At 42.5% G+C, this 19,207-nt stretch overlaps 2 protein-coding genes across 2 annotated transcripts; both read left to right on the forward strand.

Annotated features, from left to right (window-relative positions):
- Positions 1–323: 323 nt before the first annotated feature.
- Positions 324–17,034, forward strand: mkrn1 (makorin, ring finger protein, 1). The gene is made up of 8 exons (XM_041964239.1): positions 324–454; positions 1,160–1,291; positions 9,850–10,031; positions 10,381–10,604; positions 11,870–12,084; positions 13,385–13,495; positions 14,189–14,333; positions 15,125–17,034. The coding sequence occupies exons 1-8, from the start codon at positions 381–383 to the stop codon at positions 15,335–15,337; spliced, it is 1,296 nt and encodes a 431-aa protein (XP_041820173.1). The 5' UTR covers positions 324–380; the 3' UTR covers positions 15,338–17,034.
- Positions 17,035–17,828: 794 nt separating this feature from the next.
- On the forward strand, positions 17,829–19,007 carry tmem121b (transmembrane protein 121B). The gene has a single exon (XM_041964416.1). The coding sequence runs from the start codon at positions 17,829–17,831 to the stop codon at positions 19,005–19,007; it is 1,179 nt and encodes a 392-aa protein (XP_041820350.1).
- The last annotated feature ends 200 nt before the right edge of the window (positions 19,008–19,207 follow it).

The following is a 19,207-nucleotide window of genomic DNA, read 5'->3' on the forward strand; positions in this document are numbered from 1 at the left end:
AAGCTTTCAGATAATGCACAGAGCCAAGTTCCTGTTTTCTACTTGCTTAAATGTTTCAAACAGACAAGATGGAAAAAAAAAAGCTTGTTTTGTTTTGTGTTTTAACCACAGCAGTACTGCAGAGGGATGTATAGATACACAATGCAAATGTTTTAGTGTTTTATGTTACTGAAACAACCCGACACAACGTTGATTTTAAAGAGCCGTTCTGCATAATTCAACTTGACATTTCATGAGAATAACAATGGCGCCCCGGTGTGGACAGTACCAGGCGAAAGGTCTTCGGCAAACTCCGTCTTGACCCGTACATATGCGACAGAAGCCGAAATGAAGCGGAGCTGTCCGGAACATCCGGCTGTAGCTTCTCAACATAAACAGCAATGGCGGAGGCAGCAGTAGCGTCTACGGCGACTTCACCAGTAACAGGAGGTTGGACTAAACACGTAACCTGCAGGTAAGACAAGACTAACGAGGACTGGAATATTGAAAATGATTTTATCCTACATCGTCTGACGTTAGAATAGCGGTGATACGATGGTTGGTGAGCGACTGACAACAGCGTCTTCTGAGGCTTGCCTCAGCTGTTAGCTAGCTAACAGCTAGCAGGGACGTTACTAACGTTAGACTACTCTGTTGTTGTGTTCACTGTGTTACGGTCACTGAGCACTGTGTGGTGGGTTAGCGGCCAGATTGCTAGCTACGTTTCCACGAGTAACTCGGTTTGCATTAATGCCAGGCTTTAACGGGTAATGTTAGACTACGCAAAATAACTGTTACACAACAAAGTGAGAAAACCCTGAAAAGCTAATGTTAACTGGCTGTTCAAAGGCACTCATTTCACTTTCACCTTTTAACTAACGTTAACCAGCGTTTAAACAGCGAGTGTTGCTCGTTGGTGAGTTTAGTCATAGCCCTTGTTTGATAGCTCAAACAGACAACATTAGCTATCGTTATGAGGGAATTTGCTTGTTGTGACCGTGCTAACATTAGATTGATGGCGTTACCAACCTTAAATTGAATATGACATTCATACGTAGTTGTCTAACTTGGACGTAGTGGGTTATTGCGTTTTTAAACTTAAACTTTAAGCTTTAAGTTTTACAGATTTGAAAATGAACCAATACTTGTTTGAAGAGAAATCTTTGTTTTCTATTTTCAGATATTTCATGCATGGTCTTTGCAAAGAAGGAGACAACTGTCGATATTCCCATGATCTGACCAACAGCAAACCTGCAGCCATGATTTGCAAGTTCTTTCAGAAGGGAAACTGTGTGTTTGGAGACCGTTGCAGGTAAGACACTGCTAAAGTCAAACTTATTTTCAATACAAATACAAAAATTAGTCAAATGTAGATGTAATTATAAAGGTTTGAATGTTTGATCTTAACTGACATGTTCAGAGTAAGCTGCCACAGCCTGGACATGTGGCTCTGGTTGTCAGTTGAGATGCATTACAACTTCCTTTCTAAAACTGACCATGCTCTTATCCAAGTGACAGCACAGCAGCTTTGTGGGTAGGGCTTCTCAGGAGTGTTACAGCCTGCTCCTCAAGTGGATCTGACACCTGAGACTGCTGCTTTCCAATGTCAACATGTTGTTCTGTGTCTGTGGCAGCTGCATTTAGGTCCAGTGAACTAGTGGCCCTTGTTTGTGGCATTAGAGCATTGCTCTGCTGGATGAAATTGTATGTTCGAAACTATATTTTTGAAGTTTTGGCTTTAGTGTTTGTGGGATTAGTGTATGGTCAACAGGCTGTCTCACCACAGGTCTTTGTTTACATGAGAATGACAAAAATTCTAGGACAGGTATGGGCACTGCTGGTTGAACATGAGTATTCTTATGGGCCAAGTTGCTGTTGTGTTTTCTCAAAATTCTGCCAGTAACGTATATATGAATCTAATCTGTGTCTGAATATGATCAATGGAAATGCTTGCCAGCAAAAATTATTTTCATTATTGATTAATCTCCAAATGTTGTCCTCATTCATTGCATTGAAATATTTTAAGTGTCAGAATAATGCCTATTACAATTATACCATGGCAATTATTATAACACATTATAACATACCAAGTAAAACATTTTAACGTCTTGTTATTTCTGATGTGTTTAGACGAAACAGAAAGCCAATTTTCGGCATTTGTTTTTTATTTGCCCCAAATAGTCACAATACCTGTACATTAGCCGTAAGCTAGCACACGTCGGCAGGCATGGACTGTGTCTGACTGTGTGTGTATTTGTGTTCAGTACAGTCTCTGACTGAACTCAGTGCTTACCAGAGACACAGTTTCTCTGTGGTCCCTCTTCTTTTCTCCTCTTCTGTCTGTACCTTCATGAAAAAAAAGTACATTCCTCCTCCCGTCAGCAGTTAACATGGACAGAGAGAGTAATTACAAACACCCGACTGTGGAGGTCGGCGCCTAGGCGGCTCACTGCTGCAGAGAGGTTGAGAAGCGAGGGTGAATATAAATCCACTTTTTAATCCCAAAAGTTTATAAACTCTGAGCTCTTCTCCTGCTGGTAAATGGCTTCAGATCAGAGTAGAATCCAGTGTGGTTCCAGAAGCTCCAGCTCTGCCCTCGCCTTCCCCCTCCAGATTCCCCCGGCACAGCAGCTGTCTATCTGCATTTAGTCTGATATTAATCTTTTCAATAATACAAATTAAATAATTTGAATATTTCCAATTTACTTCAATATGTGAATGATGTGAATTTTGTGTAATCACGTTGCATCATTTGCGTTGTCTGAATTTGCATCTTTGCATTGACTTTGCCATATGTTTTCAAATGACAGAATGTCCATTTCATCAACCTATCAAAGGTCAAAAATGGTCCACAATACATTTTGTTCCTCAGCACATCTTTTCCAGCTTAATTAATCTTGTCCACCACATATGGCATTGACATTATTTCACCCTGTTTTAGAACATTTCTGTGTCTAATTATCTTTAAGCAAGCTTTTTATTTTCATTTTATCAGTTATTTTATCATTACATACTGATTTGAAACGCCTCAGCTGCATTGTCATGTAGTAAAGTCAAAGCAGACACATTAATGGATTGCCAAACAGAAGTAACTTTATCTGTGCAAGCTGATTTTCATATTGGACTGAAAGAAAAATCTCAAACACTGCAGAATGCTTTGAATGTGGTCAGCAGTATTAATTCAGAGTAAATGGGCTCAAATGTGCAATGATATGGTCCTTTTGAGAAGCAGATTAGGCTGCCAGTCTGTTGTCAAGCTCGAGTGTACTCAGACAGCAGCAGTCAGCCTGTACAGACGGTGTCTGCTTCCATGTCTGGCTTCAGGAACATCCCCATAGTTACCGAGGCACTCGGAGGACCACCCCAACAGCAGCAGAGCACATTAGTAGTTACACACGTACTTCATCATTATTCTTGAATAGTCAGCCTTTTGCCTGTAGGACGCCTTGAGTGTATATAGCACTGAGCTGTTGTTGTTGTTGTTGTTGTTGTGGTGTGAAGTCACATTCCTCCATCCTTGTGATGGAGCTGCAGTAAGGAGGGTGTCCTCATTATTTCTGTGACCCCGCAGGGCTGTGCACCCTGCATTAAGAGTCCAGAGAAAGGCTCTCACTGGGGGGGTTTATTATGGTTGAATTCCCTGGGCTCTGTCTATTGTGATGAGCTCTGTCTCGCTCTCTCACTCTTTCTCTGTGTCTTGCTGCCTTTCTCTTTCTCCTCTGCAGCCCCCAGGGCCAGACAGAGTGCACTGCAGCCTGCATGGCAATTGCATAACACTCTCTGTTCCCATCCTGCTCTCTTTCTCTGAGCTGCCCCCCCTCCTCCTAGGCTGTTGCTGTGTTCTCCAGGTTCCCTCTGCTACAGCACCCTCCTCTCATTTTATTTATGCATAGCTCCAGCCACCCCCCTCCCCTCCCCGCTCATCCAGTGCTCCAGTGGCTGTCTGGGAACAGACTGGTTAAGAGCGTGGTCGGAGCTCGTCATCATGGAGGAGGCTGGAGGAGGGCTTCCTTTTGTATGGCTGTATAAACACGACCTTACTATAACAAGTGTTACCTTGACTTGACGGGGTTGAGACAGTCACATTTTTAGTTTTGCAAATCCCATCAGCATTGGAGCCGGCTGAAGATGTAGATGCATGCTTCACTTCTTCAGATTAATGGAATGCGATAGTTGTAATTGTTTCATGACGTTGCTGGTGTTATCCCATTTACTACTACTACATTTTGCATTTAGCTGCATTTTGTGAGTGAGTCCACACTTTGGAGTGTTTTTGTCCCTGTCCTGCAGGTAATATGATCTAAAATTTATATCACGGCCCATGGTATTACAACAATAAAAGGGATACTCCACTCAAAACATTCTATCTCTTTTCACTCATTTGGCAATGTAAGAGGACATATCTTAAAAAAAGGAAGAATAAATGATGAAAAAGTCGATGTTTTATTGGTTCAAAATAGGATTGAAAATGAGGTAGAGGCTTACATGTGATTTGGGAGGAGTATCCTGTCCCATGGTCTAGGTTAATCACTACATGTGATGTGTTTCATCCTCAGAGTTAGACAGGTTAAGGCATCTTATCTTAACAGCCTATGTGTCTATGCACTATAAATAATCAGTGTATTAAAAGTAGTGTCAGTCAGTGTATAACAGGAAATGTCTATCAAGTGTATTTACAGGACAGCAACAGACAAACATACTCACATGGCACGTAGAAGAGGGGACTTTTCATGGAACAACAAAACTAGCTGAGGGTGTGTTGCCGTGGAGATAACTTTAGGCCTGGCTATGTGAAACTACACAAAAAAGCAACATGAAAAATCAGCCTGTTACTCTGATTATTTAAATGGCTTCAAATGAGGCTTAATGCTCACACAGTTTCTCCTGACTGTCCCTCAATATTAAATATGCCAACATTGCTCCAGTGCATGGGTCTACAATAGATGCCACTAGTCGCATTAGCCATGAAATGTGCTAATGCTAAAAGGTTAACCAGCAAAATAATCTGTAAGACAACATAAAAGTATCGATGCATCCTTAGGCTTCAGTTTTGAAGTGAGTCCTGTTTTGCATTGGCCCTGAAAGGAGTCTGAAGTAAAAATGCAGTAGACAATGAGCAAACGTTGTCCCAATCAGCCATCGTGGGCTCCTCTAAGCAGCTGCCTAGTACTCTGAAACTTAAAAAACCTGATGGCTACAAAGCAGGAGAAGTCTGTTGGAAGATAGTAAAGCATTTTCAGGTAGCTGTTTCCTCAGTTCTAAATGTAATTAAGAAATGGTAGTTGACTGGAACATTGGCGGTCACCTTGAGGTCAGTAAGACCAGGAAAACTGTCCAAGAGAACTGCCTGTAGGATTACTAGAAAGGCAAATCAAAACTTCTGTTTTGACTGCAGAAGACCTTCAGGTACTAAACTGCCTCCATGCACTGGCTCTAGAGAGCCTTTTGTCTTTTTCACAACCATTGTAGGCGAGGGTGAGATGAGGGGTGTAGCTGTTAAACTGCAAATCTGCACGACCCTGCTGACACACTGGATATATAGTTTTTACTGACTTAAAATGGAAATTGTCAAAATGTGAACATTGTGAAGCCTGACAGAAAGTTACTTCTGCTATCTTTGAACTTAAGTGTTTATCATAATTATTTCTATTTTATTGAAGTTTTCATTGACTGACAAAAATTACCCTTTCCAGGATGCTCCTTTCATACCCAATCATGATACTATCACCTGTTACCAACCAACCTGTTTACCTGTGGAATGTTCCAAACAGGTGCTTTTGGAGCGTTCCACAACTTTCCCAGTCTTTTGTTGCTCCTGTCCCAAGTTGTTTCAAAGGTTCAAATTCACAATACGCAATATTTACATATTTACAAAAAATAAAGAAGTTCATGAGGTAAAACATTCTATTATATTTAGATTTTTCACATTCTCCCAACTTTTTGGGGGGTTGCAGTGCGCCATTGATTCGCCTCACACACAGACACAGACCTTCACCACACAAACAAGCGGCTCTGGCTACATCTTCATCTTAAAATGGTGTTTTAAAACAAAAACGATCTCCGTCCAGATGAGCCTTTCAGCACACAGGCAGTACAAAGCTCTATGGCACAGGTGCTAGTGTGGTAAACTCATTCATCACTCTCTTTTTTTTTTATGTAGCATGTGTGACATATCTGTGCAGCCGCACTGTACAGCTGAGGAAGAAAACCTTTGCTGCATCCACACAGAATTCAGCAGCAGCAAAGCAATAGCTGTAATGAGCAAATATATGTTTGGAGAAAGAAAATATACAAGATTTCATGAAAAGGACACCTTCAACTGTTTAGCACAGTTGGATCAAAATGCCTTGGGCTTGTGTTGCAGCCAGTGGCACAGGGAACATTTTACTGGTCGAGTGAAGAATGGATTCAATAAAATACCAGCAAATTCTAGAAAAAGCTGAAGATGAAAAGAAGATGGCTTCTACAATAGGATAACGGTGTAGACACACCTTAAAATCCATGATGGACTCTCTCAAGAGGCACAAGCTGAGTGTTTTGCCATGGTCCTCAGTCCCCAGACCTAAACATCATCGAAAATCTGTGGATAGACCTCAAAAGTGTGTAAGATGGCTCAAGAATATTTCAGAAGTAGAAGTTTGCAGGGAAGAATTGACCAAAATCCCCCAATTGAAAGACTCTTGGCTGGCTACAAAAACATTTTCAAACTGTGACACTTGCCAAAGGGGGTGTTATTAAGTGTTGGCCATGCAGGGTGCCTGAACTTTTGCTTCAGGCCTTTTCTTTTTTTTTTTTGTTATTTTGAAAATTGTAAGATATGGAAATAAAAAAGTAATCTTGGTAAAAAAAAAAAAAAAAATTACAGAAATGTGCTATCTTTAATGTGATACCTTTTGAAAAATCAGTTTCCATCTTTTACACGCCCAGCTGTTCACAATAACACAAATTTTGAGCAGGGGTGCCCAAACATTCACATGCCACTGTATATATAAATACCACAGAATGCAGATATACAGTACAATAATATTTATAATTGTATAAATAGCAACCATTCAACAGTGTAACGGGAGAGGGGTTACAACAAGAGATAACTGCCATGTCACACTAGCTCAAGGGCACCTCAGTGGTCGTAATGATGGAGGCTGCTCTCTCACTTTCCCACCCAAATTTATCCTGCTGTCCGGAGGATTGAACTCTGGACCTTCTGGTCACAAACTTGGTTTTGTGACCTTAAGGCCACCACCACTTCCTCATTTGCCAGGTGTTTAATTTGCTTGAATAGTCTGTTTATCATCCATACAGTTACTTATTGAAAATGTACTTTTGATATGAGAAATGAATATACAGATCTATAATGCTTACATATAACATTAATGTTTTCCACTAATAGCATTAATGTTACTTTGACATTTTTGTTTGGTAATGTCTTATCGTCAACGTGGAACATCATAACCCATAGCATAACCCTTTATCTTTCAGGCCAAGGCCATTCAAAATAAAGCATGTGATCACAGCAGTTTGCAGGAATCCGTTTATTTCTGTTGAAACATCACACTCTGTATTCTTAATGTTTTGGCCATGGCAATTGAAGGATACTGTATCTGTCTCTCAGGTTTTTTCTCAGCTAGTAAAACTGTCATGCCTCTGCACAGCTCCGCCGGGGAAATGCCAGTTTACATTCCAGTTACATGCTTGTTGTTTACAGGGGAAGAAGGAGAACCAAAATATTCTTTTCAAGTGGAGGCACCAGAATGAACAGTTGGCATTGACAGAGGCTTTATCAAACTAAAAACATTGTACTGGTCTGCACAAATTGAACACACTGAAGGTCAAACTCAGTATCTTAGAGTTGTCTTTGTCCTCTGTGTCCGTAGACGTCAGTCTCACTGCACTACAAAAGGACATGGTCATTGGGACAAACATCATGCAGGAGCAGTGACTGGTGTTTGTCTGTTTACGTGTTTAATGGTTTTACACTGAGGACTTACAATTTGAACCCATTTTTACTAAAATACATTAACAGTTCAGAGAGGCTGAACATTTTGAAATGGACAGATATGAATGAGCTTCAATCGTCCATTCAGCTATAACAATCAAGAAGTCGTGTTTATTACATTTTTCATGTCATGTTGCTGCAGTGTCAGTAGGTTATACAGGAATCAAATTAATTTGTAAATCATTCAAGTTCTGAGTTCAAACTGACCTGGATTTGGATTGAGAGGTCAGTCAACACTGATAGCACGGGTACAGCGACTCTTCTTATGAACACATACACAGGGACACCTTAGAATACACACCGCATGAGCCCAAACACACAGCTCACTGTGATGCCACTTTTCTCCACAGCGCCTGACATTAACTTCACGGTATCATACCAGACTTTTCTCATGTAATGAAGCATTATGAGTGTGTGACAATACAAGCCAGATGTTGAAACTGACAACACAAAAAAAACCCAAAGCAACAAACTTGGGACTCATGGTCCACACCACAATGCATATTGTCAGGTATCATGAAATATTGTCCCTCAGTAAATTGTTACAATAGTACTAATTCTTTCTTGAGTCTCTGGCAGACTGTTTGACTTTGTCAGCCAGTGACATGGCAGTAGATATCAGCACTGACCTTGAAAATAAACATGTTGTTCAGGGAATGGCAGCATAAGAATGGAAGAGAGAAAGAGATAGCTGTAGTATGAAAAAAGTGCAAGTGGTTCAACCAGATGAGGAATATTTGAAAAGAGAGGGAACACTATCTCTGCCAGAATGTGGTCTTGTGAAAACTGCTTGTTGGGCACCCAAACTCCACTGGAGAGCATTTCCTCTTTCCAAATACATTTGACCTTGTAGCTCATCTGGTTTAGTATGTTTTGAGCTGTGGTGATACTCGAGACTCGAATTCAGCTTGGTAAGAATGGATGGACTAGGCCACATGACTATTCTTGGCACTAGGTTATAATACGTTGCACAAAAACAGTGTTTGAAAATCTTTGATAGTTGGTAGTTGGTTAGTCTGGTAAATAAGAGATAAGATATAACTTAATAAATTAGGGCGTGACATTAGAGTGTTAAATTAGCGTGTTACAAGCGGCAAGCAATAGTAGCAGGAATAATAGAATAAAAAAATACAACGTAAAAGTCAACTATATATATGTACATTTTATACAGAAGGACTTTAAAAGGTATATTGGAAAATTTTGAAAAATTGCACATGGTATAGGATAAATTAACTACAGTAATTTGAAATATTAATGATATTAATGTTAGGAAACATATTCTTTGTTAACTACACAAGCGGGATCCATTTCTTGTGTGGTCCCATTGCTCAGTTTCCTTCTGTTTGCTTCCAGCACATTTTATGACAGTAATCCATTTATGTGGTCTTTCACGATGTTTTGGAATCTAATAAAAAGCTCTCCCTTGTTCCCGATTGGTCTGGTATCCCAGCACACAACAACTATCCACTGTGTTCAGTAAATACAGCAGGTGAAGAGACTAGCTGCTAGCAGCCATTTGCCCAGCAATGCTTCCGCATTCCTGATGACATGGCAGCATTTTGATTTCCAACTGCTGATTGATGGAATTCAGTGACTTCAACTACCGGAGCTCAGTTGATGTACTGCTGGACTGGTAGTTTGTGTGCGGTACTCTTGTAATCAGGACTTCAGGAGTTGTGTCACTTTTCTTACAGTTTCGGTTTGTACATATTTATCACCTTAACGCTGAGTTCTTGGATTCTTAGTTATCAACTCTGGTTTGTGACTCAGCTCCTTCCTTTCAGCTGTACGTTGTCGGGGCCATTGCTCTGGGTTTATTTTTCTTGCATTAGTGCTGTAGGACAGAAGATCATTTGTGTTTCCTGTGTGCTCAGGTTTGAACACTGTAAACCAGCAAAGAATGAGGAGCTGCCGACCCCCCAGACGCTGCCGCTGCCCTCCGCCTCGCTGGACGACCCGTCAGACCCAGAACCCAGTGGGTCAACGCCTGTCCCAGGGGCACAAGACTGGGTCAATGCAGCTGAGTTTGTTCCAGGACAGCCATACTGTGGACGGGGTGAGTGACCAGTAGGTGGTGGGCAATATGGTAGAAGACTTATACCGTATATTGAGTATTTTTTGGTAATTTTCTTCTTTTGTTCAGAACTTCCATACAAACAAAAACAGCTGCCTCACATGAGACAATGCCTTAAGTTTAAAAACAAAAGACTCATAACAGTAAAACTAACTTTGCTTCTTAATCGTTAAAAGCTTTATGGTTCCATATGAGAACAACAGAGATGCAATAGAGGTGTGTTATCAAAACCAGCTCACATCATGTGAGAACTGTTTTCTTATTAACAATGCACAAAATAAACATACATAATGTAAAAATCTCTCTGTTGCGGTGAATTGTGTGTGTGCAGCTGAGCCGGTGAAGGTGGAGAGCTCTGTCCCTCTCATTGAGGAGTTTGACAGCGATGCAGCACCAGACAACAAAGAACTGAGGAAGCAGCTCTGTCCGTACGCTGCTGTTGGAGAGTGCCGCTATGGAATCAATTGTGCCTACCTCCACGGCGACGTGTGCGACATGTGCGGCCTCCAGGTGCTCCACCCCACTGACAACGCCCAGCGCTCTGAACACACGAAGGTAACAGTTAGAGAAGTAACCTGCTGGTGAACCTGTTGGATGTTTTTAATGTATTCATCTCTGGTTTTGGGTATCTGTAGAATATCTAGATGTCATAGCTACTGTTTCCTCCTTAATTCAGATTTGTTGCATTTCAAAAAATAAAAAAAACATGAGGGCCTGCAATGGTGGTGGGGTGTTGCTTCATTTCTTAGAGCAAATGATGCACAATAGCCACACACTCCAAATACTGTAATGAAAACATGGGAGAAAATGAAGAATGGGTCCACACACTGAAGCTTCCTGAAGTGCAATTTAACGGCACATCCACTAGTGATGTTTTGAGCGAATGATTGCCTTCAGACAGAAGAAGATGCTCTTCATTAGCATGAGTTTGCATCCTCATCAGTGGATGTGCCATTAAATTGCACTGAAGGGAGCAGGCTGGAGCTTTTTAGGAGTTACCTTTCTCAGTTACTAGAGCTGTCACGTTTTCAAAATTCAAAACAAATCAACCAGTGTTAGGCAGAATAAATTTAACGCAACTCTACATGAGTTGCCTAATGTAGCCTAAACACAAGACATGTTGCCCCTGCTGCCTCTCAGTTAACGGGTGACTTCAAGTTTCCAGTCAGTAACCTAGTTTACTGGTGGGCTAACAGAGAATGCCATTGATCAGAGTGTGTATGTGACCAAAGTGCATTTTAGGAACGTCCCCTGCCAGAGTACAAGGCCCTGTTGCACTTTCAAATGTAAATACAAAATAAAGTGTTAACGCCAAAACACTGCACAGCAGTTTATAATATATTTACAAGAATTATTATTATATCCTCCAGTCATGGGTAAGCATTAGAGTAATATCGTTCACATAGTCATCTACTCAGAATATGGACTTACACATATTTGATTGGCCAGTGCAGTGGGTGGCTGGAGGACGTTTCATTGTGTTGGGGCAAAACATGAGCCAGGTTTAATTTTTTTGCGACCGCTGCGCTAAAGTAGCTTTTTTGACCAGAGCTACTTCAGTGCAGTGGTCTCATTTGAAATGAATGAGCAGACTGCTGTTTTCTGAACACAGCCCAAGAAAAACAACACCCATCTGTAAGAAATGTATGAAAAGAAACACAAATTTAACACTGGACATGAAGTGAAAACCTTTGTATTCTCTCAGCTTGTGGTAGATGTTCCATTTCTTCTGATATTTTGTGTGAGCGATACAGTTGAATGGAACCCTGGTTAAATGGAGAAAAGGTTTGGTGTGTTGGTTTAACTGTTCCCTCTCTTAGGCATGCATCGAGGCCCATGAGAAAGACATGGAGATTTCGTTTGCCATCCAACGCAGCAAGGACATGATGTGTGGTGTGTGTATGGAAGTGGTGTTTGAGAAGGCCAACCCAAGTGAGCGCCGTTTTGGCATCCTGTCCAACTGCAGCCACTGCTACTGTCTAAAGTGCATCCGCAAATGGAGGAGTGCCAAGCAGTTTGAGAGTAAAATCATCAAGTGAGTCACTGAGACTTGGAAAACGATTTTTTTTTCTAGTATATCTTGTTTGTTATAATGTCCTTGTGTTCCCAGTTGATTGTTGGCTTTAAGGCTATTATTTTCTTCTTTATCTTCTGTCTTTATCGCTGGTTTCTCATGAGATTGTCTAACATGTAGAGCTTTAAAACTAATGACGAAAAAAAAACAGGTATTTAATATACAGTTAATGTGAAGTTAACCAGCAACTGTCTGATATGTGTTCTCCATAAATGTTTTGAACAGAAATCAACAATCTCATAATCCTCTGTGATTAACCGAATCAAGATGCATAAAGTCATTTTAATATTGTTGTCTGTAGATGCTCCAAAAGTAAAGCTTGTCACTTGTACTGAGCTGATAGTATTTTAGTTTTTAAATCTGCAAGCCTTACAATGAAAACCATTATGGTCTTCTGAATTAGTTTCTATTTTATTCCTATTTATAAAGCCAGTCATCTAAGACCTCTGTGCAGGAAATTACAGAGCTGGACTTCGTCATTTCTCATGTGTGCTGGAGGACAGACTGAAGCTGCTTGTCTACCCTGGTTTCAAAATGAAGACAAGTGAAATACGTCCAGGCGTCCCATTGTGACAGAAATGAGGTGACAGACAGTGCTGCATGCAAGATAAGCAAATCAGTAATGGCAGTTATAAAAGATAGGCAGGTTCAGTGAGTCCCGCTCAGGTCAGCTTGACTTATGTCTGCATATTCAGGGAAACTTCTTTTCTCTTCCAAATCACTTCATGGCTGAATAGCTGAGTTGATTTTCAGTCTGCTTTAAATACTTTCATTTCCAAAGCAGCCTAGTTCTTAGCAAGGATTTTCAGTTTCAAATTGCACTTAAGCTCTTTTTCATGGGCTCAAACAAGGATCACAAGGCTTTGAGTTTGAGAAATGATGTTCAGGTATAATTTCAAATCCTTCATTGTATACCAGCCTTTGTAAAACTGGAAAACTCACAATTTGGAAATGTTTGTAACTGAAGGAAAAATTGAGAATGTGTAAATAAAACTCCTGCAGAAATGATACTGACAGGTTAACCAAAGACAAAGACAAAGAGGAAGAAACACAGCTGCTTTTGTGTCCAAGTACTGAAGAAAATATGGGCAGTGCTTTGCAAAGCAGCAGTGTGTAGGGGATGGGTTTGTGTTCTTATTGAAATGGTATGGTCAGGATGCCACGCTGGCCCAAACCCAGCGACACACACTAATCTTTAACAGTACTTTCACCGCCTACAGTGTTCTAGGACTCTTTCCACCACTTGTTTTTTTTCTTGCAGGTCTTGCCCAGAGTGTCGAATCACATCCAACTTTGTCATCCCAAGCGAGTACTGGGTGGAAGATAAGGACGACAAGCAGAAACTCATCCAGAAATACAAGGACGGCATGGGGTACACAGACCATTTCCTGTACTGACACACCACAGAGGATACACATCAAAACACTCACTACACAACCCTAAAACAATACAGAACAACAGCATAACTGCTGCACTGAGGTCAGATTTCTACCACACGGTTAGTATCTGCTGTGGGAAACAACAAATCAGACAAACAGGGACACAGTCCGTAAGATTTTTCTGCACCTTTTTTTACTGAGGCTGATTTTTACTTTCTTTTTTAAATGCATTTAATGAGGCTTCTTTTCAGTCCACTTTATTAAAATGTGGTCCTCTAAAGCTGGCTTAATGAACAGATGAGTATCAGCAATTACAAATCCATTATTTTCCCTGCAGGATGAAGACAGATTTTGAATAGAAAGCTGTTGTGGGTGGATGTGATCAGAATCATCACAATAGTGGAATTGTGAATCTGCATGAGTAGGTGGTAATGGTGGGAAACTCTGCAGGGAGCGGGCGGATGCAAGACTGAAAAACAGTCCAGTGCAGACCTTAACTTGGAAACACTTATTTCAGCCCACAATGTGCTCTTCATATAATTAATGGACAGCTCCACTGAGAAAACCTCAGTCACATTAGATCGATTCATGCTGCCTGATGCCTCTGGTGTGTTTTTGTCCTCTGAATCACTGGGACAATCTAACTTGCTGCGTGTACTCTCTGCTTACCCTTTTGTCTTCTTCAGGAGTAAACCGTGTCGGTATTTTGACGAGGGTCGTGGAACGTGCCCTTTCGGCTCAAATTGCTTCTACAAACACGCCTTTCCTGATGGACGGCTTGAGGAGGCTCAACCCCAGCGAAGACAGGCTGGATCCAACAGCAGGAACCGGGTAAGCAGAGAGTAAATGCTCCCAAACTACTGCCATTTCACCAGAAAGTACTCCTAAGAATACTGAACATTAGTGCTGCAAACAGTATCGCAGATTGTATTGCCGTTAAAGTTTTGTTGGTGCCAGGACATATCAGCAGTGTCAGCAGTTTTCTGAAAAAAGGGGAACACTCTTAAAAGCCACTAATCTGCTTTTACTCTGCTATTAACAACAGTAACACCACCTCAACTGTAGCACCCTCTGCTGGAGGCTGAAAGATACATTTAAAGTGTAGGGTGGCCAGTAAAATAGAGACATCTTCATACTATACACACACTGCCTTGTTAAGAAGATTCTGGATTTGTAGAGTGTGCTGAGTGAATTGCTTGTGTTGAGGTTTAAGGAGGACCTTAATCATGCAGATGAGTGAAATGGCTTTAAGGACATCTGTAGGCTGAAGCACTAGAAGAGAGCGTCTGTCTTGTCATGCTGCTGACAGCTGAAGAGTCGATCACAGTGGGCAGCATAGAGGAGGTCGTACCACCATCTGGTTCACTGACATGCATCACCAGAGCAGAGTGCGTCGGAGCAGCCCACAGACTGCACTGTTCTCTGTTAGGAATGATTCAGCACTGATATCGGATATCTGTCCGATAGTGAAACCAATGGCCGGATCAGTTATCTGTACCAATGGATCTTACACCAGACATTATAAAGGCTCTGTGAGCCTGGCTGCTGTATGATGCATGAGGTTATTTTCCCTAGAATACATTCTGGTTTGAAAATAAAACTCTTCACTCTTTTCCCTGCAGAACTCAAGGCGAACACCGCTGTGGGACATCTTCGACGAACGGGAAAGCACCGACTCCTTTGACAACGAGGACGAGGAGATGGTGACGTTTGAGCTGAGCGAGATGCTCCTCATGCTGCTCGCCGCAGGAACCGACGACGAGGTGACAGATTCAGAGGATGAATGGGACTTGTTTCATGAGGAGCTGGACGATTTCTATGAGATTTACCTATAGCAGCCCCACCCACTAACACCCCCCAACCTGTATACTACACACTAGAATGGACTGTCTTGTGCGAGTGATGGACAGTAGCTTTTCCCCCACCCCCTGTATTGTGGCAGTGCCTTTAAGCAGGCCATTAATAAATGAACTTATAAAAGATTTAAAAAAAGAAAAAAAAATCAAACAAGTCAGTGCACTCGTGCTAAACATTTTCTAGACATCTATCCTCGTGGGTCTATCTTGTGCGGTTCATGTTAAGAGGTAAAATAATAAAATGACAAAAAGAACTCAATATAAGATTTAACAAAAATTATAACTTTCTTCAAATATTGCTAATAAACATTGTCAAGTTTATTTGTGGGTATGGGTTTGACTTGTTTATCATCTACCCAGGTGTTAATACATACTTCTCTAAGGATGCACTCCAACTTACTCAGCACCATTTACTGTAATCGTGATGGGCATGTTGTAAGATTTTACTCACGGTTTTTGAAGGCCGGAACTTCGTGTTTTCTTTATTAAAGCTGCTGATAGCCAATATAATGTGCTGATGTTTAAACATTTACCATAATCATTTTCATGTTGTACTGAAAGGTATCTTCAGGGTTAAAAGGCCTTTCATGAGGCACTTGGATCATAATCAAACACAAACTGTCAAAACAAAGAAACTCTTGTAGCGTTTGTGGCTTTTTAAAGCAGCGTGACCGCTAGCCCTCATTCTTCATCTAGACCCGCGTTACACTGTATAACAGGTCCTGGATCGGGGCGAGGGGTAAACCTGCCAAGTGGCAATGGGATAAGTGACCCACCCACCTTCCTCTTCAACCCCCCTCTCTCACATACACGCACACACCTGTGCACCCGTTGAAGTAGTCTGGGAAACCGATGCCTCTGAATGAAGAATGAATTTACTGTGCTGTGAAATGTGATGTGAGGTTTTCCAGATTCTTCTGTCTGTCAGTGATCTAACTACCTAGTTTTGCATCAAAATCTAACTGGCTTCAGATTAAATGCTACATCAATCAAATGTATAAAAAGAAAGATGGACAACTTCATTTTAAACCTTTACCCTTCCACCAATCCTGAATCTCAGCATCCAGAAACACCTGTGGTAATGGCAAGGCCCCCAGAGTCAGGTTAAAGGAGCAGTGTGTACGGTTTAGGGGGATCTGATGGAAGAAATTGGATCTAATACTATAATACTTCATTAGTGTGTAGTCACCTGAAACTAACAATCGTTGTGTTGTTATTAGCTTAGATTGAGCCCTTCATATCTACGCAGGGAGCCCGGTCCTCTTCCATGGAGCCTGCCATGTTTCTACAGTAGGCCATAAGGGACAAACCAAACACTGGCTCAGGGGAGGGTTATTCAGCTGGTTGCTATCTGCAACCTCGCAGCCCGATGCCACTAAATCCTGCACACTTATCCTTTAAAGAGTCAAACCTTGTGATCAGAAACTCTTCAGCAGACTTGCAGTACAGCCTTTTCATGTCCCACCAAACCCGTGTGAGGTGTAGATTCACTGTTCTGTGTTGGCTTCACTGATGCATATTAAGCTTTGCTGCTGAGATGCTCATCCACAGACTCCTGATAGCTGGTCTCAACCTGTTGAACTCCATTGGAATGCATATGTTTATACTGAAATGTGTGTTTTCTATGTTCCACAGCCATCCATCTTAACTTGAAATTAAAGTTTATTACCAATCTCTGTACTGTGTGGAGTCAAAATCTTTTTGCTTGTCTTGTCGGCTTGAATTAGTTAAAACATGACACCATTTCAACTTGAAAACTGAGTGAATACTGAAAACTTTATTTCGGGTTTGTTCAGTAGTTTGAATCAGTCAATAATAGTATACTAGTAAAATGTGTAATATGAAAAGAGTTGCTGTAATGAATGATCACCAACTCTGCAGTTCCCCTCAGCTTTATGGAGCATTTTAGCCTTTCAGCCCATCATCTGTCAGCTGCTTTGCACTAACTGAAGTGAACATTAAGGGACATGCACAGTCAAAGTGTGACACCAGCTGACATGATGGGACTTTAAGGTGTCTTAAAGTACTGCCCAGAGACTGGGACAGTTCCAACATGCTCAGTTTGACATGCAGTTTGTTGTTAGGTGTCATTTTGATGATACTGTATCATGCATAATTATGCCTCATCTAAACAAGCATCACTGTCTGAATATTTTAAATACTGTTTAAGATACTGAGAACAGCAAGAATGTAATCACTTTGAGGGGAAACTGGGATTCATAACGAGCGTGAAGGCATCACCTGGAGCTGCTAGTGGAATTGTCTGATTATTTTAGACTAAGTAATTTATCAAAAAACGATGGAATTAATAAAAAGGTAAAAAATGAGTGTTTTCGGAGCCGCTCCGTTCCATCAGAGTCCACGCCTTTCTTTGCGCATGTCTCTTCCTCTCCACCTTTAAAAGCACCAGGAAGGAGGAAAAGGGAAGAAAGGGAGGCGACAGAGGGAGAGAGGCGACCGCACAAATACAATGATCTCAGAAACTGAGAACGACAATCCGAAGGCCGACTATCTCCGATCCGAAGTGAACTACTGCCCAGACTCGCCCGTCTCCTCTTCTCCGGAATCTGGGCATCTGAGCAGGAGGCGGGACACCCAGACCACCAGCGGCAGCATCATCCCGGAGGAGAGCGGCAGCATCCAGCCCTTGGTCTCCTCAGCCGCGGCCGCCGCCTGCATCATGACATCGGGGGAGTTCATCCAGACCGCTCCCCTGCTGGCGCACAAATCCAAGAGGAGCCTGCTGTACAAGGCGCTCTGCTTCCTCCTCCTTATCTTCCAGGGCGGCATACTGGACTTCTACCTCATCATCTTCACCGACCTGTACTGGTGCTCATGGATAGCCACCGACCTTGTCGTGATCTCGGGCTGGGGGATTTTCTTCATGAAGAACGCTCGGAGCAAGAGGGAGCGGGCCTGCGGCTTCCACCAGAAGAGCTCCATCTTCGGCTGCAACCTCGGGGAGTTCACCTACGCCTACCTGGCCTGGCTCATCTATGTCATCGCCTGCACTCCGAAGGTGGTGCTCATCCTGGAGACCTCCATCCTGGACCTGATCGCGCTCAAGGTCCCGTGCGGAGTGACCGGCTTCAAGATCATCATGCTGCTGTCCGCGCCGCTGCTCTTCTGCCTCATCAACTCCATCATCGAGGATTTAAACGGGGCCACACGGCACCACTCCCAGAGCTGCTTCATGAGCACCTGCCTGGACCTGCTGGACAGCTTCACACTGGTGGAGATGCTGCTACGGAACGAGATCCCCACCGTCTACCTGAAGTACACCGTCATCTCGGTGTATTTCGTAGCCCTGGCGGTGCCGGTGATCTGGCTCTACGAGCTGACGGCGTCGGAGCTGCGCTGCCGGTGGCTGTGGGCCCGCTTCTCCACGGGCCTGGTGGTCAACGCACCCCTGCTGGTGGTCAGGTGTTTCCAGGTGTACGTCTACAAGATGCCGGTGTCGGTGTTCATGTTCAAAAACATCTTCTTCTTGGTGTGTAAGTTTCTAGAGCTGGTGGAGCAGTGCGTGGCGGTGCAGGGGGTCCGGAGGCTGACCAGCGGCAGCAACCCGGCCCAGTTCTCTCACTGCGTGTCCGAGAACGACATGTGTCCGCACGGGTACGTCAACACACTGGCCGTCACCCAATCCTAGAGCCCGCGAGAGCCCTCTGCCCTCTGATGGCGGGAAAGTGGAGAAGTCGTGCTGTGTTCCCGACGCAGCTGGAAATTGGAAAATCCCATTTGTCGGGCCTCTGAAAAGCAACGCAACAAACCTAAATGTCAGGTACTGAGGCAACAATGTATTATCAGCTTATATGTTCCTCCCACAGAACAGTGCAGGGGAAGTTAATT

The sequence above is a fragment of the Chelmon rostratus genome, chromosome 22 (assembly GCF_017976325.1).
Source record: "Chelmon rostratus isolate fCheRos1 chromosome 22, fCheRos1.pri, whole genome shotgun sequence".
Taxonomy (NCBI): Eukaryota; Metazoa; Chordata; class Actinopteri; order Chaetodontiformes; family Chaetodontidae; genus Chelmon; species Chelmon rostratus.